This window comes from Rhinolophus ferrumequinum, chromosome 18, assembly GCF_004115265.2.
Source record: "Rhinolophus ferrumequinum isolate MPI-CBG mRhiFer1 chromosome 18, mRhiFer1_v1.p, whole genome shotgun sequence".
Taxonomy (NCBI): Eukaryota; Metazoa; Chordata; class Mammalia; order Chiroptera; family Rhinolophidae; genus Rhinolophus; species Rhinolophus ferrumequinum.
The window spans coordinates 14,477,455-14,501,928 of NC_046301.1; the positions used below are offsets into that span (position 1 = coordinate 14,477,455).

A 24,474-nucleotide genomic window follows, 5' to 3' on the forward strand; every position below is an offset into this window, starting at 1 on the left:
GCTTTACAATTAAAAAAAGGTTTTTGTAAATAATGACTTTCCATGCTGATTAAGTCTTCTTAACTATAGCTATTGGCAGAGGAAGCTGATACACCCACTTGGGAAAGCAACTTGGTCATACAAAAAGAGACTTGTTAAACATTCATTGTCTTTGACACAAACTCTCTTCTAGCCATCTTCCTAAAACAATGATTGAATACGTACAAAGATTTTTGTATTAAGTGTATAACATAACATTGTTAGGCTAACAAAAATTGAAAACAGTTTCAATGCCAAACAGGAAAATGAGTAAATACTGGTACATCTACCCAATGAAATACTGTACCACCACGTAAAAAATGGTGGTTACTAAGCTCTAGAAAAATGAAATAAAATGACATTAAATGAAAAAAGCAGGATAGATCTAGATGAATAGAAAGAGCTCGAGCTGAGCTGAGATGCAGCCATCTCGACAGCAGGACACACTTCACGGTGTCATCCAGCTACTGAGGATACAGCGACGAATGACACAGAGGAGGTGCTGGTCTTCAGAGGGAAACGGACAATAAACAGACAAGTAACTGTATAATGTAATGCCAAGGTGATGAAGAAAAATGCAGATGTATGTTTAGCTCATGGACTTCAGACAACACATACATGTATGACACAAACACACACACATACACACAGGGGAAAAACAACATATCAAAATAATAACCGTGAGCACTTTATGTGATTATGAGATGGTAGGTGATTGTACTTTTCTTCTACACATTTGTTGGTACTTGAAACTTTGACCATCTATTATTAAAATATAGGGGGAAAGGCTACATAGTATTATTGAAAATATATGAAAATCCTAACATTTTACTTTGACTTTTTCTTGTCGGGTACAGAATACCTAGAAAGATATTTTCCTTTCTACCCCTTCACTGAGTGGATCATTTGACCACAACTCCTAGGTGGAGATTTGTGTTCTGACCATTTAAAAATGGAATAAACAAGCTGTGGCTGTTACAAGAAATATGAGAACAAAGATAATCAGGTTGTTTTGTGCTTCTAGGAGGTCCTAGATGAGAGACGTGGAGTCGTGGAGGCAGCATGGAGAGCTGAGGGAATTCTGCCCAGGGGTTGCTATAGAAATGACAAATATAGGAACAGTATTCACGCTATCTTTCGAGGAACAGGACACCCCTGATCTCCTTGTCACAGGTTTGCGTCATAAACAGGACAGTTTGAAAAGCATCTATACATCCATACTGAAGCTTTCTCCTTCACTGCAGTTCAGAGTTCAGGTTATGGCTTGGCATAAGAACAAACAGCTCCATGGCCCAGAGAGAGAGACATCATTGAGTTCCATTTGCAGTTGATTTCTCGCAACTCTTGCCATTTGATCACCTCTCCTCGACAGGAGTACACAGCATTATGAGGATCAAATAGCTAAACACTTACATACATTTAAAACACATTTAACCTTTCTTCCACCAGACCCTGAAGCAGCTACAGAACTGTATTTTAGAATCATGACCTCCTCTTGCTATCTTTCTTATTAATTTCTTTTGTCATTTTCTGGCTTAAAACAAAGTTAGTGGTGTCCTCTATATCAGCTTCTCTTTTGTTTGCCTCAGGCCAGAACGTAGGGAGTGAGATTTTGATTGTTTGACATGACCAATACAGAAAAAAATAAATATTGCGCCCCAAAGAGGTATCAGAACTATTTTGAGAAGCAGTATATCTGTAAAAATGTTAGAGAAAATAAAAAGCAGCTATTTCCTTATGATATTCTAACATGTCAGCGTTTCCTAATCATGAAGTTTCTGTTTTAATCTTGTGACCAATGACCTTCAATAAACGACCTGGAAAAAATTACTGAATTCAGCTAGCCTAGGACCTCTTTCATTATGTGTTTGAATAACAGCTTTAGAAAGTTGAATGCAGGCAAATGTTAATGCTTTTACACATTTTTAAAAGCTGTTTTGTTCTATTATCCAATGACATACAGGTCACGCCTAATGATTACATTCTTCCCCCAGCTAATTTCAAGGCTAAAATCTTGCCATATCCATCTATCTTAGATTTGTATTCAACAACGCTAAGTGTTTGGAAAGAGGACTAGAAAGAAATCTTGATTTTAACTTGTAAATATAGACAAATCAATCCATCTCTATGGCTTTAATTTCTTTATCTTTACAGTGAAAGGGTTGGATAATTTGATGGCTACTTCCTTTCCAATTCTAACATCCCAGGCCTTTGTGAGTTATTCTTTCAAGGTCAAATTAATTGTGTTTTTAATTGTGACAAAGAATTAGACTAATAAACTAGGCCAGCCATGCCAACATGTGAATGGAAGAAAGGGAGTGGTGGAGAACTCTTTGTACACACAGGTAACATGAAAATTGAAACAATTAGAAATTTAGAGACATCATATCCTTATTTGAAATATTTCCAAACTCTGACCTAGGATTTCTATTTGACCTTAAAATCGAACTAAGGGTTTCCTTTATCTTACAAGCATGTGACACCTGTCCCCAATAATATAGACCTGTGGTGCAGTGTGTGCTTCCCACCTTGGTTCCTATACATTCACTAGCCTAAAAATAGAACTATAATATTATAGAACTAGAAGCAAACTCAGGCAACGGTCTGTCTCATCTTCTCAACCTGCATATCTAAAGAATTGTGGCTAAATGATTATCCGTCTCACCTCTATTTTGAGAATTCTAAGGCCTAACCAAATTCCTTTGTTTCAACACTTTTGAATACAAATTTTATCTTAAAATGAACTCTCATTTAATTTAATCTCATTTGCTCTTCCATTGGCATGGAGAATAAATTATAGCATCTTTTTCACTTAAAAAAGAAAAAAGACAAAGCTGTCTTTTTTAAGAGTATGTGAACACTATGTTGACTCATCTTTTTTCTCTAAGCAGTTTAGTCCGTATCTTTCAGCTGGGAGATTATGGTGCTATTTGTCAGAATTATCTGCCACATGATTTGTCATCTAGTTTGACTCTAGCAATGGTTCAAGTGTAAGAGGCAATTAACTTTTCCCTGATATTTGCTTTGATTAAAAATAAGCATATAAAAGAAGATTGAAATATGGCTTTTTGGATAGAACTCTCCTTAAACTATATATGTAACAATAACAACAAAAATCCACTGTTCATCAGGTTCATCTTCCCTGAACACTGCTTCATATACACCAATAACTTGTAACCCACACATCCCATCCATTAGCTACGGGATCAGGTCCAAAATTCTTTTAACGGAGGCTAAGATTCCCCATATCCCAGCATCAACACTTACTACATCTTGTCTTCTATGCCTCTTCACAATCCTTTGCTTTAGGGACAGCAGTCTACACATTATTGAAAGCACTCAACAGTTCCATGTCTTAGTGTATGCCCTTCCCCTGTCCGAGATGCCTTCACTTCTCTATTCTACCTTTCTTAGTCTTACTTTTCATCTAACTTCCTCTTCCATAGAAAAGTTACTTCCTAATCAGCCATTACATCACCTTGCACACCCATGGGTCTACTTCTGCTTTGCCTCCCAAAGAGACCAACTGGCATGTTGGAAAGAGTATAAGCTTTGGAGCCAGACAAATAGCCCATGCATTATATCAAACATGGATTATAAACCTACTCTTCTCATGGACTAATTACATGGCCCTGAGAAATTCCTTCACTGCTTTGAGCTTCAACTTTCTCAAGGGAAGAATGGAAATAATACATCGTATTATTAAAAATAATCTGAAGTGCTACCCTGTAATCCGTCTAGTACTCACATTAAAAAAATACTGTTTATAGTTTTAATAAAGGCTATGCATTTGTAAATCATAAAAACCATTTAGGAGTAAACTAACACTTATGTTCTCCTGTTTTGTATCAATTCAATAGCATGTTTTCTGGGGGGTGGGGGGGATTTTAACACATGATAACAGCCCCTCAGATCAAAACCTTGTTTGTCAGATTTCATAAGGAGTTTCTTGGTAAAACAGTGAGCCTAAAAACAGGTGACTGCAGTAGAAGGACAAATAGTCCATCCATTATACCTGCATTGTCAGCCAACAGTGTGACGATCCCAGTATGGGTGTAGGCATACAAATATCTGGTTCAGAAGGGAATAAAAAAAATCTGCCAAGAAATTCATTCTGATTATGATGCGTGAGCGTATTGCCACCTGAGGGAGGTTAGAGACTATTAAATAAAAAGCAGTTCTCATCATCTTCTGAACCTTCTAACTACTAATAATCGCTATTTTGCTGATGATGCAGAACAACTTTTCAAGCTGATTAATAAGTCATGTGTGTGGAACCCCAGTTCATAAAACAATTATGCTAATCCTCTAATTTTTTCAAAGATTATGAAATATTCTAATCTTTGAAGAATATATAAGTTTTGGTTGCAGATGGTGTTTGTGTATCACTTGTCGAACTCATTAACATTTTTGAATTTCACATATTTTATCCTTACAATCCCAAGAGGACTATAGTATAGAGATTCTTACCGTCCATTTAAAAATGGTAAACAAAGATTCAGAAGCCGTTTAGAGGTCTGTCCAAGGTCAAACAGCTAGTTAAGAAGAGGCAGGATTAGAATTTTTATTTCCTAAACGAGGGCTATTTTCAAATATTTAGAAAGTAAATATTTTTACAGCTCATAAAAGTGAAGGAAACCTTTCTTTCCTGAAGTCTCAACTTCATTTGGTTCATTTTAGATGTTTACATTGGTAATACAGTTTTAACTTGCACCTATACAAATTCAAAAGTTGCTCCTTTTCCTGACTAGATCGGATAAGCTGAATCAATGTTTGACTATGAACAAAACTATCACAATTATTTCAGTACCTGGCAAGTGTAAATATAATCACCTGGATGCATCTTGTCTCTGCCCATACTGAACAACGTGGGATATTTTCCTATTTTTGTGAGAATCGTAACACTGGATCTTAATGAATGCCAAGCAGCAGGTCACAGATGAGAGATTAGTGGTCTAAGAAGCTTTTCACCAAGTATAACTCAGAATGTAAAATTTATTTATGAGCCACCTTTGGAGTACAATCATTAACTTTCAAATCCAGGCATAGAAAAGGATAGCTGATTTGCATAAATGAGAATACGGATGAGGGGAGTTATTAAAGTGTAAACTCAAAAGTAGGAGACAATCTAATGACTGACTTATTACTTCTGATTATAGAAAGTATTTCCTTTTAGATAAGAGGATTCAGACTCTGTAACTTCTGGTGTGTGTCATTTAATTTGTCATTTGGGTTGTACCTATTACAGTCATGACATTTGACCCACCCTACTTATGCCACCCTACCCACAATTTATCAAAGCTTGAAAAGGTCATAGAAATTAGCAGCTTGCTAATCAACAACGCAAGTGAAAAACATTGGTAGCTCATTTCAAGAAAGTTATAGTCAGTTTCTCATTTTATTTTATATGAATATGTAATTCATATAGAAAGATATAGAGGAGATAAACACTTGTGTTCATATGAAGAGATATTATAGAGGAGATAAACACTGTTTAAAGATATTATAAAAAGAGATCCATGCAGCTGGTGAAAAGCTAGAATAGATAGTATCCAAGGTCCCCTCTAATTCTGAATTTATTTGATTCTACGAATCATACCCCTTGTGGTCTCTTATTTTATGGAAAATAAAAGAGAACAAAAACACTGGGTAAAATTAAATTAGCCACCATTATTGCTCCTAAAACATGAGTTTACGATTCTACACTCAAAGTATAAGCTTCAATAATATTAAAATTCAAGTTTAGAAATAACTATACGAAAGGATATAGAATAGTCAAAAACATTGCCCTTCAAATTTTTGCCTCATAATGGGGTTAGAATCCTTAAAATTAAAAAAATATATATCTGTCTAAATGACTTCCACAAAGCACCTGAAGGATTAATATCTTTGATTACTGCCTAATAAAATATTACAATATAATCCTATAATTTCCGCACCACTTACTTGACACGTTAGCCTTACATGAACAAACTGTGTTTCAGCCAAATGTATTTTTTATGCATATGTGAAGCTGAGAAATGCAAGAATTCTGATCTCAGGGTACATCAACCACACGTTCCATTAGTGAGAAATTTTCAGACTGAGCAAAGACAAAGGCGAGTAACTTGGTGACCTTGTTCTCTGAATACAGACTCATCTCTTTTCTTTGACATCTGGCCAAGTACTGACCTTTGTTTCCCTGCCTCAGTGGCTCCACCAGTATAATTAAATTCCTATTGTGAAACATATTTAAAAAAGGACTTGCAAAACTTTATATATATAAATTTCCAGAAGAAATGCACCAAGCAGAATGGTTTTAATTTAGCTATCAATCATTTCAACAATTGAAGAGAAGCACTGTCACATATTAAGATAATTCTAACAATGCTTTGTTGTCATTAATAAAGAGATGCCTCATTTTGCCAAAGAAATCTTTGTAAACTTGGATATAAATTCAATTTTATAAGTCAACTTGATTAGGAGACATCATTTTTAAGAGATTCATTCGGCAAATACTTTTACCAATTCTGATTAATAATCCAGATTTTTCTATATACATGTATTTACAGTGAGGTAACTTTCTGTGACAATTAGTTTACATACCTTCACAACATATATCATTTGAGTATTTGTAAACAAAACTTTAGAAGTATTATAAAACGTCGATAACCTTACTTTGTAATAAAATCACAAAATAAAATGCTGCTGTAATCGGCACATATATAGTTGAAACATTATTTGCTATTTTCTAGTAACTGTTAAACTAGAAAGTTATAAAGCATATAAAGAGGAAGATTTGTCTCTTACTGAAAACTGCGTCCTTAAAATGCCAAATGCAAAGTTAAAAACTTCAAACCAACATTTAACATTTTGTCATGCAACTTTGCTGCAGCACATTTAAGCAAGATTTTTAAATTGTTTTGTTTTGCTGTGTTTTTAATTAGGTTAACTGTTTTATATGTCCTATAAGCAACAGGCCTTTAAAAATAGTATAAAGTTATTCATAAAGGCCTTTACTCTGGTTGAGTACAAGTCAATAAGGATAAGAACACATATGCTAAGAATTTAAGGCTGGAACATCTGAGCTGACTGCAAATAACTAATTGTGGACCATTTATGAACCAGTATGACGATCACACTGCCTTACAGGTCTTCGGTCATTTTTCCCAAATCAAGTTTCTCATCTTCTAAGTTATTGGTACAGGTGTGATGACTTTCAGGCATCAATTAATATAAATTGGCAGCAGGCAGAGTATTAATTAAACATGACACTCTGATTATTTAAACCTTCTATTAAAGTTGATTATTCAGAGCATGTTGATAGCCTGCTCTTCAAAAATGACTGATGATATCAAGCTTTACTGATTTCCTCCAAGTCTACTATTTTCAACTCCTCAGAACAGAAGGAATAAATGAAGTGAGAAGAACATTGAAACAAGTCTAATAGGCAAACCAACTAATCTCAGACCCCCAAGGTCAAAGTAAAGTGATTCATTTCTTGGCTTTCATCAACACAAGACATGACTTATCAATTGCAGAGCAGGATTACAAACATTATACATCTCAATGATTTGTGCTTTGCATTGTGTAACTTCCTGAACAATGACAGATTGCACATTCGCCACAAAAGGAGTGTCATAGGCAAAACTCGTTAGATTTGCAAATAAAAACACTTTGATTTTTAAAAACAAATGTACACATTAGGAGTCATTACTACTATACATTTCATCTGGTGGGGATAACATTTTAAAATTCAGATATTCCTTGGGATTCACTCAGCTACATGGCCCAAACTTTGGACATTCATGCCTCTCAAAATACTATTCTTACTTTAATATATTCATTTGTGGAGGCAGTTACCATGCTATAGATAATTATTAAATGCAACATTGCTATATTACAAAATTTCAGTGATAATGACTCTGTTTTCACATAAAAAAATGTTGAATGCCTCTTATAGGATTACTACTTCCATACATCCAAAGCTACTCTTAGAGAAGAAAACATTATAAGAAAACCATGGGAACATTTTTTAATATTATGAATGCAATCGTATAGCAGAAATTTAGCCCAAAATTTTAGGATTAGTGCTTTTCAAGCTTTGAAGAGTAGGTGAGACTTAATCGAAGAAAGAGTCATGAACCAGTTATTTTTATTCCATTTATCTCCCAGTTTATCTCTCACTTGTTGCAACACCGGAAGAACTGTTGTATAAGTCATACTCATCACAAAAGTTGAGAAATTATTCCATAGAGTAATGTTAGGCAATTTGAAAGATTTCCACCGGAATTAAATATATAATGTGTATATAAATATAAATATATACATATATATACACACACACATATAAAATGCATATATATATAAAATGTATCTATATATATATATATATATATATATATATATATATATATATATATATGTGGTTGAAAATTGTGATCACAAAACCTTATTCTACATTCTATGTGTTTTAAATCACATTGCTATTTTCACTGATCTAAATTAATAACCACTTTTTCTATTTGGTCACAATTTCAGGAAAAATTTATTGCCTAGGTGAAGGAGGATACTAAAAGGTGTTGTAGCTTCAGCTGATGATTCATTTCACCAGCTGCCAGAAAGTTGCACGTTGCAGCACACCTGGAGACATGGGCCCACGACTGATTGGGAAACATTTATCTTGGCACATCGCAAAGGAGATGAAATTATAATTATTCTCCCTTGTAACGAAAGGTATTTTGGAGCTATGTCTCCCTACGAAATAATACAAATTACACATCTGGACTAGGTTCACATAATTTTACCATCTGTTCTCTATATTCAGCCATAAATATTTCCCAAAGCATTCTTTGTGTTTAAAAAAATAAGATTTATTTTTAAAAGACCTGGACTGATTGTCAACATTGCAGGGAAATGTTATTTATTTATTTATTTATTTAGGAAAAAAAGATACTGAATAAATTGCTCAGAACCCTGAATTCCTTTGGTTGATAAATACACAGTACAAATTTAACCTTTACTTTCCATTAAGGGAATTTTGTGGATTTCTCATTTTCTGATTTTGAGAAAATAAATGTGTAGCTAAGTTTTACACAGAATCCTCCATGGAAAAATTCAATACCTGAGTACTTAGTGGAAAGAACAAAAGGTATCAAGAGGTTCCTTTCTTTAACTTAAGTCTTAGCAGTTACTTTACTCATTATCTTCACTTAAAAATCCAGAGAGTCTTAATCTCTCCTGCAAAGTTCTGTAGTTTAACACCTTACAATGTAATATCGAATTAAAAGGATTCTAGAAACATTTAAAGAAGTTTGCAGAATGATGATTCCAGAAAATGAAAATATTTCGTCCAATGTAACCAGTATTAATAATCTTAGTCTAAATGAGATTCAATAGTTATTTTTAAATTGTTACAAAACTCGTTTAAAATGCAAGTTTATTTTCTCTAAATAGAAAAACATCAATGAAATCTTTACACAAGAATAGGAGAGGTCATTACAAGGCATATTTGATTTTAGTACTGAAAATTTAGAGAACAGGCTTCAATATGATGTGAAATAATTTTTCATATTTCTTTCAAAAATGCTGAAGAAAGAGAATCACTTAGGAGATTGAAACCTAGAAAACACTCTTATGTAAGTAACATTTACCTTCTTCCTAAAATAAGAATATAATAATAGTAACAACAACCAAACAATCATGTACAGAATAAAAATTGACAGTCACTAACGTAAATACTTCATACATATTAACTATTTCCACAATGCAATGACATACACGCTATTATTATTGTTATTTTTTTGAGATAAGGAAATTTCTTTGTAATAAAAAAGAAAACATCGACTCAATGCATCACTGTTCTTTAGAATTTGTATATATTGAATCATAGATATTATCAATGAGTAAAAACTAAGGCCCTAAAATTAAGATAGAGAGAAAGGAAGGAAGAGAACCTTTGACTGTCATACCACTCAAAAATTCAAATTGGGGTAATAATGGCATAAATAATTTTAAAATATGCTTAATGTACACAACAGTATGTTTGTATAGATAGCAAACAAAAACTATGCTTAAACTATTAAAGAACATTACAAGAGAATGTGAACTGCATCTATGTCACTGATGTATAATAAGTGTTATGTTACACGTGACATCCACAAACCTACATGTCTTTTTTTTTTTTTTTCCCCATAAGAAATACTCTCTGGTATTAGATTTTGGTAACTGGTTTTGAAAAAATGTTTTAGAATTAAACAGACAGTCATAAACCAAAGTAATCTCTTTCACAGAATGGAAATTCAACAAATATTTTCTATAAAATCTAGTAAGAGCAATCTTTTCTCTATGTCTTCACTTACACACTAATTATTCTCAAAAATGGGTAAGACAGGACAACCTATATGTCTCTGTAACCAATGGATGTAGAGTCATAAGGTGGCTTATCATTTCAAAGCAATACTAGAAAGAACTAGATCCTGGTAAATGTATGTTCTCTACCACAATTCCAGTGATAAATATGAAAGTACTTGCATAAATGTATCATATTTCTCAATAAAATAGCCTTTACACATGTTTAAATTACATTTTGATTTGCATAACAGTTGAATGCGATAGAATGAAACATCATTTTAAACACAATTGCTTTGTTACGTGTTCGAAATTCTGACTACTCTGGTTCTTGGCCAGATCTTATTATCTCCCAATATACTTGGTGCCAGAATTTCTTAGTCTACCTTACTTTGAATGGTCAACCCTTAGGCATATTCTCTGATGTCCTGGCTATTTCTATTTCAGACTGACTCACCTTCGTGCTTGTTCCCTTCTTGAAAGTGTCTCTCTCTCTCTCTCTCTCTCTCTCTCTCTCTCCTCTCTCTCTCTCTCTCCTCTCTCTCTCTCTCTCTCTCTCTCTTTCTCCTCACCACCCCCCACGGCCAAAAAAAAACACCTACTCTTCATTTGAGACTCTATATAAGGAACGTCTCCCTAGATACAGTAAAGTATTTCCTCCTTTCTTCTCTATCAAATTGGATAAAAAAATATATTATGGTGTCAATCACAACATGTTATAGTTATTTGTTTACACATCTCACTCATTAACTGGACAATAAAACCTTGAATACAAGTCTTATTCCTCATATACGAAGTTCCCAGCACAACAATTCGAACATGGTAGATGTTCAAAGATGAATTAAATAATATTATAATTCTGTCTACATCTTTCACTGTACCTCTTAAAATTTCCCTCCTCAGACTACAGATTATGTTGTTTTCCTCTGTAAAGTCAAATGTTCATATACAAATCATAAAAAATAACTCATTTTTCTAAGTTTTAAGTTAAAAATAATTCATTTGAGAAACATTATGTACGTCATCATTACATCGTCTAGTCATCAGAAGTATTACCTGGGAACATAAAATAAATCATCCAGCTCCCAAATTTACAAGTCCCTATAATATTCTGTGGCTATTTCTAGGCTTTCATAACTAATCATTCATTAAGCACATTATTCTCTTTAATTGGATAGTTATGAAAAAACTCCTATGAATTATTAGAAATAAGTTTTGGACTCGATGTCTTATGGAACATCTGTGGGCAGCTGAGAGTCCATGTTAAGTTCTATGCATGTTTTTACAAAATAGGTTATCTAAAATATAAGCTCTTTCTTTTATACTTTCAGGTTATCAAATAATTTAGTATTGAATGTAGAATATACAATCAATTCATTTACATCTAATTTACTATCAAATCCAATTTTATCTGCCAAGGAGAATGATGAGGAGGAGGAAGAGGCGGAAGAGAATGACGACGACGATGGTAAATATAAAGTTGACTAGCCCACATTAAATTTCTTCTTTAGGCATACTTTTTCAACTATATAAGCTTACGTTTTATTCTTTCTAAATAATTCAAAGAAAATATGGCTACTTACTTTTCAGGATTTTCTACTTCTTCAGTAACAAAGTTAAGATAAAACCTAAAAACATAAATAAAATTTCAGGCTATTAACATATTTTATGATCATAATCCAAAGTTTCAAATTTTAAGTATTTAAAATCAAACTGAGAATTATGAAAACTTGATAGACAAATACTCAGAGTAAGATGACAATGTTCCACAACCAAAAGCACTGACAAATCAATTTCCTATGAAACCATATCGATGGTTATTTTTTTTTCCACATTGTTGTAGAGGTATAACATGAACAGTAAAACACACGAATATTAATGTATAATGTATTAATGTATAATGTATAATGATGCATTTTTACATATTTTTACATCTAAGTAACTACCAACAAGAGGAAGAGATGAAACATTTCTAACACCCTAGAAGATGCCCTCAATAGTCCTTTACAGTTTAGTATTCTGCAGCACCAAGTGTGCTAGAGCAAGAAAGAACAGAATTTAAGCACAAGATGGCCTTTGGCTTCTGAGAATCCAGATGTTAGTAGTAGTGACAAGTCGACTAAAACGTGTAGGGCAAGAGAAATATGACAACAGCATCGCTCTAGAACTGGCTTTCTAGATATAAACACAGACGGCAAGTAGGAACCGAAAATGGGATAAAAGATACTAAATTTTCAATTCGCACTTCTCCTGTTCAATTCACTGGTTTCCAGCATGCATCCCGTCAAATGTCCTCAAGTTACAAGGCTGTGAAATAGCTATTTTTCTTTTCTGTGTATATAGGCAGCTAATTTTAGGCACATTGTTAGTCATTGCACTAGCCGTTACTGACTAAAGAACAGAGCATTTTGAATATTTCCCAAGTCCTGAACACTTTGCTGGGTCTCTTATGTGACAAGAAACAATCTGGGCAAATGATATTCCACCTTCAAATTCTATAGGATTGCAAATATTATCCTAAAGGTATGGCCCTAGAGAAATTCAGATTCCTTTCCTTCACTTTGTGACTCTACTTACCCCATCCAGGGATGTCTACCCTCTCTCATCCTTGACTTCTTTTTCCAGTGTAAAGGTCCTGCCAGAGACCGTTTAAAGCCCTGTGATTCTCTCTCAAGGTTCTAAGATATAACACATAGGCAGACTCCATCCTCAAATACGCATACATAGATAACTGGATCATGAAGATGGGGAAAACTGAACATATAAAGAGCTTTCCACCTTTTCATTTCATAGGCTTAGGAAATTTCTACAGAATAACAAAATCATATTTTCAATATACTCTTGTGTTCTCGTAGTATTCCTTAGAAGGTAAAATACCAATTATGTAAGTCCACAAAAAACATGGTGGATAGCAGGGGTGTCCAAACTTTTTTCAACGGTTTTCACCAAGGGCCACATGCGGTAAAATACACAAACAGCCGGGCCACTCACTCGAGGTGAAGTACGTATTGCCTCACCTGGTTTATTTAAGTAACTAAATCTATTTTTGGAATTTGCTGCGGGCCAGTTAACAATGGATTGCGGACCGCAGTTGGCCCGCGGGCCGCAGTTTGGACACCCCGGGTCGAGAGGTACAAATTCTCAATAATTTAAAACCAAATGGCTAGAATATTAATCCATCAGTGTTTAATATACTTAAAACTTCTCATGACTTAAAACAAAGATGAGAAAACCTGTCTTATTCCATCTTTATAAAAATACTCATCAAAATTCACAAGTAGGAAGTTGATGTTCATGGTTAAAAACAAGAAAACAGGTCCAGAATGGAGTGGCTTATGTTATGCTAAGGCCCACAGCCCCAAACTGAGGCTTACTTTTAGTTTCAGCTCTCCCAGAAAGGGAATCAGAAACCAGTCAATCAGCCATTGTCTTTAGATGATCTGCCTGAGAGACAGGAAAGTAACATTGCCATAACCAACCTGCTTTTTTTGGTCTAGTATAACGTCCTTGTTCCTGCTTCTTTTTGCCTGTAATAGTCTTTCATTTTGTACAGATCTTCAGAGCTCCTTTCTATCTGCTAGATTGGATGCTGCCCAATTAGAATCGATTTTTTCTTCTCAAATTCTTAAAAATTTTAATATGCCTCAATTTGTCTTTTAACAAGGTTAAGGTGTGTAATATTTTCACAATACATTGTAAGTAGAAACATTTGAATAGCTGAGAACACAGCAGCAATAAAGTTGATCTAAAAAGTTATCAACCAAAGATATTATTTTAATGACTAGTGTGTGTGTCTAAAAAAATAGAGGTTGTAGTTATACCAGGAAGGCAAGCAACAATCAATATTTCTATCTGGAATATGCACTTGAGGGATAGGATGTGTTTGTTTTAAGCCCAATGCAGTGGGAAATACAGGAAGAAAATGCAAAAATCAAAACAAACAAAAGCAAAACAAACAAACAAAACCCCACACAAACTAAGATATTAATATATTTCCAGGCCTCTCATGCCAAAAACAGCCAGTTCCTTCTTAACACTTGAATTAGACATTATTTTTTTGTTTTTGTTTTTGTTTTTGTTTTTTCCCCAACAATGTTAAAGCAAGAAAGGAAGTATGGAAGTATTTATGAAAAAACAGAAACAAAAACAAAAAAAAACGCAATTTCACATATTTGCCATAGCTCCAGAGAATAGCAAAAAGGAAAGAGTTTGCGGCAGGGTGGGGAGGAAAAGCTTCTTATTTTGGTCCAAACGTGTGCATCCTGTGGGAAATACACCTTTATGCTCTGCTAGCCTCCACCAACGAGTTCAGGGCATTCTCTTGGCTTTACATTTCCTCAAGGCCTTCAGAGAATGTTCAGAAGATCTATTGTTTCAGCTTTTCCATGGTTGTGTATAAAAGGCACCACAAAGCTGACAGTGCATTCCAGGACCTAAGGACGTGAATTATTTTAAAAAGAAGCTTATTCTGCAGATTAGATTTGACACAGTGGTACAAAATAATCCCAGATAGGATTTAAAAGGGAGAAAAAAGAAACCGAAGACACACAGTTTAAAAAAAAGAAAGAAAAAAAAATCCCACCAAGCAATATTTAGCTTCGCATCAGGATATGGGACTGAAATTGGTTGAACTCTCCTCCTGGGTTACAAGGGAGACTGGGAGACGTATTTTTCTGAATAGAGACATTGGCAATAATGTTTAAGTTGTTCTGACCCAACTCTGTGACCTGACGGGGTTAATGATTTCTTTCCCCCCAATCATGTCTTTGTGAAGGAGTTTTCATCATTCCAAAAGGTCCTGCACTTCTCACAGCCAAAAGCCTACTCTATTCAGATCCAGGGTTTGGCAGTGTCCTTTTCCTATTCAACATGTAGGAGGTGAAATGCTACCAGAGCTACACCCCCAGGCCCAGGGTCTGCTGCTTTTCCTTACACCCTAGGTGGCTAAGTTCTCATGGCAATAGCCACTTCTGTCCTACTTCTGTGAAAGACCCATACTTTATTATTTTTTCAATCAAACATTGTCATAGCAGCAGCAGAGGGAGTGGAGGCTCATTTATAGTGCTCCATTTATAATTCCACAACCCAGTCTTGTAATTCTGTCGTGAAAGACAGAGACAGGTCAGAGAGGCAGGGTCACACTTGGAGAGTGAATAAACACACCCCTCCTTGGGAACTCTTTTAGTCTCCACCTTGTTCCATTTATATCCAGATAATAACTTTTCCTCTGGAACACCAAACCAACAAAGTTTCTTTTAAATACAAGTTCCTTTTTCTAAACCAGATGGCCATAGATTAACAACCAGATTATTTCTACCTATCCGCAAAGCAGCATTCAGGTAGCATAACAACTTGTTATGGAAATCCAGTTAATTATCTGTCCCCTATGTAAACAACTGGTATAACATTTCCTTTAAAATCCTGGCCCTAATTTCCAATCCTATAATTGAACCCTCAAGAATATAAGAAAATCAACAGCTTCCCTCTTTAAAATAGGGAGTGACTATGAGGTTCATATGGGTCAAAGTATAAATAAAGGTTCATGGAAACCCCATTTACCCTGTAAACAGTGTTGAAATAAATTTTTAGGCCCAAAATGGAGCTGTTCAATCTCCAGATACCAAGCCGACTCTGGGCTCTATACTTAGTTCCTTGTTCCTTATTCCTTTTCTGTTTTTCTCTTCCTTGTTCCTCATTTTTGATCCAATCAAAGCTTCCTGTCTTCCACCCTGGACACTTGAGAGTGGAGACTGCCCACTTCATGAAGTATTAAATAAAGTGTGCTTGCATCACCTACATTGTCTTTTTAAATCATTTTAACAAGAGAAACATTTTGGGTTCAATAGCAATAAAACTAAATATTAAGGTGATGAGATGATTCCAAAAGGGAAAGAGTTTATACATGAAGCAATGCATCAGCGCTCCACAGCCTACAGAGGTGGAGCTTTGCTCCACCACATGAAGCAGTGGCCCTGAATATTCTGTGCGGGTCATGGGGGTGGGGGAAGGGGAGGCCAGTGAGTTGGATAGAAGAAGATTTTAATATTCCGTGGGAACAGAGGCATGGCACTCACAAGCAAAAGAAACTTCATTCAATGGAATTACTCAAATCTCCCTTGTGACTACGTCCCCATCCCACATTCCTGATTGAATGCTGCTGGCTCCCAACACTTGGCTCCAGCTGAAAGCTTTTGCCACCTCCTGCTCAGCTCTGGTGCCTCCTGGTGACCTTCCCAGCAGCTTGGCCAGTGCCCCAGGGCTCCAGAGCTCTGATCCAGGCTGAATGGCCAAAGAACAGTTGATTCTGCTACTAACCCTGTGATCACAACTCCGTTCTTTTTTCTGCCCAGCACCACATTGTGCTTTGGACAATAATAAAAAGACTTCAAAAATACTGAGTGATTCAAGACTAATGCTTACACACAATGGCTACAAAAATATTCCGAGAGTATATAAATATTTTATGCTAGACTCCTTAAAGCTACAATTGTCCAATGAATTTCCAACATGGTTTGCTTCAAAAGCCATGTGAAATATTTTAATTAAATTCCTATACTCTCTTAATTCTCCTCTAATGCTATATTTTCATAATTCAATGAGATTAATAGGGTATACACTCTATTTATTTTGAAATATGTTTTATATTCCATGTATTAGCTGGGATGTACAATCTTAAAAACTAAATAAAAGGAAATTGTATTTGTGTTTGAAATTCATTTACACAATTTTTGAGCTAGTGTAGTTTCCTGATACTATTTTTAGACTCATACAATATTCTCACAGCTAAACCTGTACTACTATTACCTCCATAAATAATAAAAAAAAGACATATTGTATTGCTACTAACCAAAGAGTGAAATTTAATTTGACTACACTGATTTTGATGTTTAAATAATTTTCTATCTCGTGGGCTTTCTTGTCACAGTTACTTCTACTAAATCTTACTAGATCAATAAAAATTAATTAGGAAAAAAACCCACTCTTATCCATGATTATTGTTATTCAAATTCCTGAACAAAGCAAGGCATAAGTACAAAGTTCTAATGCTTCAATCAGAAAGGTATCACAGCTAGACACACATCAAAGGAATTGTACCTGTGTCACAGTGGTTTTAACCATCTTGGCTGCATATTTTGTTTTCAAATGTTGAGAACATTTTAAGAAATTTGTAAGGCCCTTTAAAAGGTAACAGATTATCTAATACAACTGATTTCATTCTCTTGGTTTCACTTTCCCTACCTTTACAGCACCATTTTACCTCCTGGGAGCACCTTACTTATTTTTATGTCTGAATTATTTCTTTCTCAAGGGAAGGTGGAGAAAAATCAATTAATCAACTATTTGTAAACACCCTTGGAGTCTCAGCTGACAAAATACTGATCTTTAATATCCCGTGGCACCATTATGTCCTTACTGATCCATACTTATAAGTGATTTGTACTGGTTCTTAAGACCCAGCATTTGTTTGCTTTTTTATAACATCAGGCTAAATCTAGTAGTCACCTCGACGGGAAACTTCAGTTATGTTTGCGTTACGTCACACATGGAGGGGAAGGGAGCCATCCCATCTTTCTTACTTCAAGTAAAGTAAAGCGCATTGGATTATGACTAGTCACATGTGCCTAGCCCTTTGCGGGGTACTGAGTCAAAGTTCTCTAAGGAATTAATAAACTATACACACCACTAGAGATGTCAACCTACCAGCCAGCATATGCATACATTCCATAATAAAAAGCCAATGGCAGTCCCATAATACTTGCATCTCTTCCTGAAAAGGCATCTTTAAAGTGTTGTGTTTGCCCTGCAATGAGAAGAGAGAGATTTTAGGACTTTACAAAGAATTGGTTGCTATTCATTCTTTAACCACAAACATGAGGGGTGGAAGGGAAGGTTGGGGACAAACTACACTGTTTCAGGTCTAGATTTCTTACTCTCTGCTCACGGCCAACTTTACCTCGTAATACTGTAATCATTCTAGACATAAAGTCCCAAAAGTATATTGATCACCACTAGCACTACCTCACATGTCCCTTTTGTTAGGTAGGTGCAAAAGCAATTGCAGTTTTTGCAATTATTTTTAACCGTTTAAACTGCAATTACTTTTGCACCAACCTAATAATAAAATTATAGCCAAGAGAAAGGGGCATTTAAAAAGCAATCCCTTGTTTGAACATGTCTCTACTCTTGACAGAGTTTGACCATGAAACCACAGTAAAGGATCTCCTGTAAACTATAGGTTATAGGAGCATGACAGATTTTTTTAAATGAAGATTATATAATGCTTGGGAAGAAATATCCACGGGTCTATTTTCAGTGAGGAGGTGGTGAGAAAGCCCAGAATCACCTTCTCACATCATTTAATTTTCTTCCTGCTTTTCCCCTATAGTTCCTGAGACACCAACAGGGGTTGAAAAATCCTGCAACCAAATCTGCCCTCCACCCAGCAAGTCCAGTTTTACTGGAGTACAGCCAGGCCCACTCATTTAGGTAACATGGCTGATGAGTCTGTGACTGATTTTCCCCTTGAGTAGGGTGGTTGTGAAGAAACCACATGGCACCCAAAATTAAAAATATTTACTATCTGGCCCCTTACAGAGAAATTCCACTGACACTGTCCTAGAGAATGGCACAGTTTCCTTCTAAAAACACTGAAAAGGAATGATACTGAACTTTAAAATAGATAAGCTTTAACAAATTTGGCATCAACATGTGGATGGAACATTTTCATTCATCACATTTTTCTGTACTTTGTGAAACACAATGGGCCATTTTCTTGTATTCCTTTTGGATAATTACAATAAAATAGAAATTGAGATTTATATTCAAAGTTAAGCATCCAAAAAGTCTTTCCAAAGAAAATAGGAAATGAGATTACCCAAATGGAAAGTGTGACTTTGTTTCAAAATTGGTCTTCACAGAAGTAAATAAAAGAGGGATGGAGGTGGCTGATATATACGAGATCCTCTCTCTTCACTGAAATCTCAGGTGCTGCCTGGGTTGCCCAGGCAACAATATGTAATATGTGTGAGTTTTGAGATAAAAAATGGAGAATGCTGAGTTATACACTAAATGATTTTTCCCTCAAAGCATCCAATTCCCAAACGTAGCTCATTTTTTAAAAAATGATACAGTGAATTTGGAAATGCCTGTTTTACAAAAACATCTCTGTGTCCTCATAAAAAGGAACTATAAATACTGGAAGTCAGATAAAAACATCCATTGTGATTTTTTTTATCATGATCTGTGATCTCCTTGGCCTAAAGGGACAATATTCCTAATAGCACAGCACTGAATAATCAATAAGAGAAACCAAACCTTGTAAAGAGTGGGTCCCAAGCACAGATTCTGAGAAATGCCATTTTGAGAGTTTACAAAAGAGAGGCATTTCTAAACCTCAGGAAAATTTTGGATGCATAACACAGGTCTCAGGAAGATGACAGTCATGATATTCAAAGGAAAGTTTAACAAATCCTCATGCGTAAATATAGACTAGAACTATTTTCAGAGACTGATTAAAGTAGAAATAAGTGCACAAAACTTAGTAATATTTTTTTTCCTCCCTGGAGTTTCAAATTAATGTGAAACATATGTGATGAAGTTAGAAATAAAGAATCACCATTTCATAATAATAGAGTAAATATACCTGCAAAGAATGCTTTCCAAAATATTAAAATTTGCTTTAAATGTAGTGATACTCTCCGGGCATTTCTCTACTAGGTGAGGAGATGTATGAGGAAGCCTGGTCATATTAAGCACTGATGTCATAAGACTGAATTAAAGGTCATTGTGTTGTAAGTGCCAAAAAAGATCCAAAAGATATATCCTCACCTCCACTCTCAAGGAATTTGCAATACAGTAACATTTGGGCAACCTCATCTCACCTCACACACACATACATAAATAAGTGGTAAAAACTGACTACAGTGTTACATTATACCAAAACGAAAAAGAAAGAAGAAAATCTTAGCTTTAAAGGATAATATATCATCTTTTGGAACCTAAACTGGAACTAAAATAGAGTCAGTGTCCCAGAGTTCCTGCACTTTCCAAAAATGAAAGAAACTCCTTTATAGGAGACTAAAGAGTTAGCCTGGGGAAAAAAAGCAGTAACAAAACTGATTATTTTTTTCTACATTTCTCATAGATCAGATATGAGCAGGGCAGCTCTGTGGAGGCCACTGTGAATTAGAAGAGCGAGCTCATGTCTTCTCTTTATTGTGTTTATTCTGAGTTGGCCAAAGTAGCTGGATTCCATGCAAACACTTAGCCAGGAGAGTTCTAAGGTCTCCCACTGGGCTTATTCCAATGGACAACGGCAGCTCCCTCTCCCCAGCTATCGTGATGGATCTTTCCTTGCTTGTTACTGTTTAATGCTGAATTTGGGCATTCCCTTTTGTCCTGTGTAATTCTCGTCCTGCAACTTCATTACATTTTTCAAAAAATTCCCTTTCTTGGAGCAGGCAGTATCAATGTAAACAATAAATACTTAACAGGCCCAAGTTATATGTCACTCCTTTACAATCTCATCTCACTTTCCTATTTATTTCCTACGATCATGCCCTTTGCTAATTAAATAACTCACCTGGATCTCCTTCTCTCCCAACAATTTCTACTGAATACGAGCAGCTTTATGTGCCTTCTTCCCTAAAACAATGGAAACTCTACATGACATCACCCCCTGGACCATCTCATCTTTTCTTACTAAACAGTCAACTCTGTAAGGTAAGTCCTCCCAGCAATGGTGGTTACATTTCTATAGAAATGCAGATTTTACATTAAAAATCAGGTAACAATAACAATTAAGCTTTCACAACTATTTTTATTGCCAGGTAATACTTGGATTTTGGAAATGCTATTCCCATACTCGACACCCCTTCTGTCAGGATTCCATTCCCAAGGTAAAAGGAATAGTAACCATCAAGTAAAAAAAATTATTGATCATCTTTCTTTATTTTCCAGATATCTTAAATCTGCATTGCTATCATTGAACTATTTTAAAGTAAAAAGAAGAGGACATATGTATCTGTAGTGTAATGGCATATTTTTTTTTCCACTTTGAGGTTTTACTTCAAACAGTTCATACCGAGAATTCACTGATGCCTTATGTTGTTGGTTGGCCCTGTCTAAATGCTCTTCTTGCCATTTAGCTGTAAATACCCGCTCACCCCAAATGTAGCCGCCTTTCAAATCAATTAGATGACAATACAGAGTCTCAGTTCCACAAGCAGAACTAATTAAGGGATTCTGCTAGTACAAGCGAAAGTTAGTGTTAGAAGAGACGAAAAGCAGATACGTTCTTTAAAAAGCATTTACTTTTCAGTCCATACCTTTAATTAGCTGCATAACTCCAGGGACTATAATTATCAGAATTGCTGTGAGCTTGCAAAAGGTTAGAAAAATCTGGATCCGGGCGCTCCAGCTGACACTCATGCTATTTAGAACCATCACTACAGCTGCAAAAAAAAAAAAAAAAAAAAACAGATGAAGTTACAAAAGGCAAATCTCCATTGGCATGAAGACAAAGTAGGTCCTGGTTACTCCAAGTGCCATCCATGGACCCAGAGGTGTTGGTGTGACCTGGAATCATTTTAGAAATGCAAAATCTCAGGTACCGCCCCAGACCTAAGGAATACAAATCTGCATTTCCACAAGATCTCTAGATGATTTTTATGTACATTAAAGTTTGAGAAGCTTGGATAAAATCTCCAGACGGTAAGAAGTCATCTCTTGTTCTTTCTGACAGACGAGAAAACATACATTCAGTGCCTTAATGATTATATAAACATATCTTCTAAGCAAATCCTGAAGTCATCACAGGATTCACGCAACAGATAACCATCTCCTCCCTCCATGACGGCATGCAGGGTCACATCTCAGTGCGGAGTCACACTCAAGAAGCAGTAAGATGTCCAGAAGTTGCCTGGATCTTATTCTTCACTCTCAGGACTAGTCTCAGCCAGCACTTTTGGTTTTCCTCTCCACTTTCCAATGAGCACGTGAAAGAGTGACTTTCAACCTACCCTAAACATAGAGGTTTCCAAGACATGTTTGGGGACTTGGAACAAAAGGTGGTAAGTGATGAGTCTATGCGAGTTCCCAGGCTAGGATGAGCACTGGGTCTGATGCCAGCAGGATTTCCCTTTCTTAACGAAGCTTCCTGCAGTTTCCTCAGCCGTACTCAACTGCTTACTGTCCTCATGGTGTGGACCACGAGAACCTTGAGGACACAACAAGCAGCATTCATTTCTGTGTTGCTAGCATCCAGCCTCATGCGCGGCCCAGGAAGACAATCACTCAGTTTTGTTGAATGAATGAATGAGCTGGAGCCTCAGTTAAAACACACACACACACACACACACACACACACACACACACACACACACACACACAAAACCTTCAGGCAAGGAGGCGTTAAATAAATGGTGCTATTTATTCTAAGATACTGCCTCCTAGACTCCTCTACAGCGACTGCCTGACGTTATTCTAAACAGTGGATTTCAGCTTTACACTCTTTGCAAAACCTTATAAACAGAATTCTTATAATTTGAATTGTAATAGGGAGTTTTCCTTATGTACAGCAATGACTTATCTTCATGATTTCCCATTGCCTGATATAATCACTAGCTCAGTTCAGAATTGAAGAATCAGTGCAAACATTGTCAACACATAATATATAATGGCAAAAATTTTAAAATAATCTAGACCCCCTAAAGGAAGGTTAAATTACATCTTTTTAATGGTTTACTATGCAGCCATTTAAAATCATGATACTCATATATATTATATGAAAGGGTGTCCATGATATATTACTTAGCAATGCAGCAAGTGATAGAGATAGATGGATAGATGGATGGATGGATGAATGGATGGACAGACAGACCCAAAGACAGAAAGGAAAATACCTGAAAAAGTATTTATGAAAACATTAACAGAAGGTGTCTACAGATGAAAGAACACTAAATAATTTTCAATTTTTCTTATTTATTATTCTGCATTGTTTTATAACTTTTATAATGAACACGCAATATTTTAAGTAAAAAAAACAATAAAGCAATTTTCATTTTTGAAAAAAAAATCAAAGATGGGAAAAATAAGGGCTCCGTAGATCCCACACAAAGTGAAACAAACAGGGTTTTACAATGAAGAAAGGTTTCAAAGGAGTAATGAAGAGAATGATCAGAAATTCTGATGCTGAATAAGCTACATGGAGGTTAAGGGAAAATTTTATTATGTTTGAAGCAGAAAACATGAAGAAATAGACAGGCCAATTGTTAATGGCAAAATGAATTATTTTATAAGAGAAGGGATAAAAAATAAAGTTATTTTTCTCTCCCCAGTATAAAGCATTTATAAATGGAAGATAATTCAATGCAACTCTGCTCTCATCTTGGTCATCCAGTAATTCTTTCATGTTTTCTATGCAAATGGCCCTGTGATAAATGAGTTATCATATGAAAAGGTTTATTTTTTCAGTTAAGGAGATTCAGCATTGGCCTGAAAAAAAATTGAACTCATGTTCCCATCACCAACCAAAAGCACTGTTTTTGGTTTTTTTTTTAAGCAGAGTCCTAAAACCCAAAACATTCTCCGTTTCTGAAAGTACTCCACATAGAAAAGAGCTGCTGCATAGAGAGGAAGGGAGAATAGGAGAAAGCAAGTGAAAGGGGAAAAAGAAAGGAGGGAGAGAAGGAGGGAGGAAAGAGGAAGGGAGAGAAAGAGAAAGAAGAAAGAGAAAGAGGCATTCTTATTTTTTGGAATCTCTATCTATATATTTGAGAAGAGGAAAGAGGGTTTGTGACCTTCGTAGAAAGTGTGAGTACCTAATGCCTATTGAAATAAAAAAAAAAAAAAAGTATTTGGTATTTTCTTTTATATTTTATGAAGTCTTCTTAGGAAAAATGGAACACAAAATTAAACAAATATTATTAATTGACAATCTCACCTGGCTTTGCTTTCAGACAGCCAAAATAAAAATTCTGGTTAAGACTGATCTCTCCCAAAGATTTCTCAAAATCCCGCTTTATCTGAGCATCCAGACACTGCACTCATCATTTGGTACACCAAATTCTAAGTGAGATGTACCTGAAGGATACAGCCTAAGTAGGAACAAGGCAGCCAATGGCAGTG

The 24,474-nt window shown here is 35.4% G+C and overlaps 1 protein-coding gene across 2 annotated transcripts in view; it reads right to left on the bottom strand.

The window, feature by feature from the left end:
• The window catches only part of SLC7A11 (solute carrier family 7 member 11), a 179,998-nt gene that overhangs the window by 28,908 nt on the left and 126,616 nt on the right, over positions 1–24,474 (bottom strand). For both annotated transcript variants that reach the window (XM_033134368.1, XM_033134367.1), the window contains 3 exons: positions 21,675–21,800; positions 18,049–18,148; positions 11,931–11,975 (listed from right to left, as the gene is read on the bottom strand). In XM_033134368.1, the coding sequence (XP_032990259.1) occupies positions 11,931–11,975; positions 18,049–18,148; positions 21,675–21,800 (271 nt within the window). The remainder of the gene's footprint in view (positions 1–11,930; positions 11,976–18,048; positions 18,149–21,674; positions 21,801–24,474) is intronic.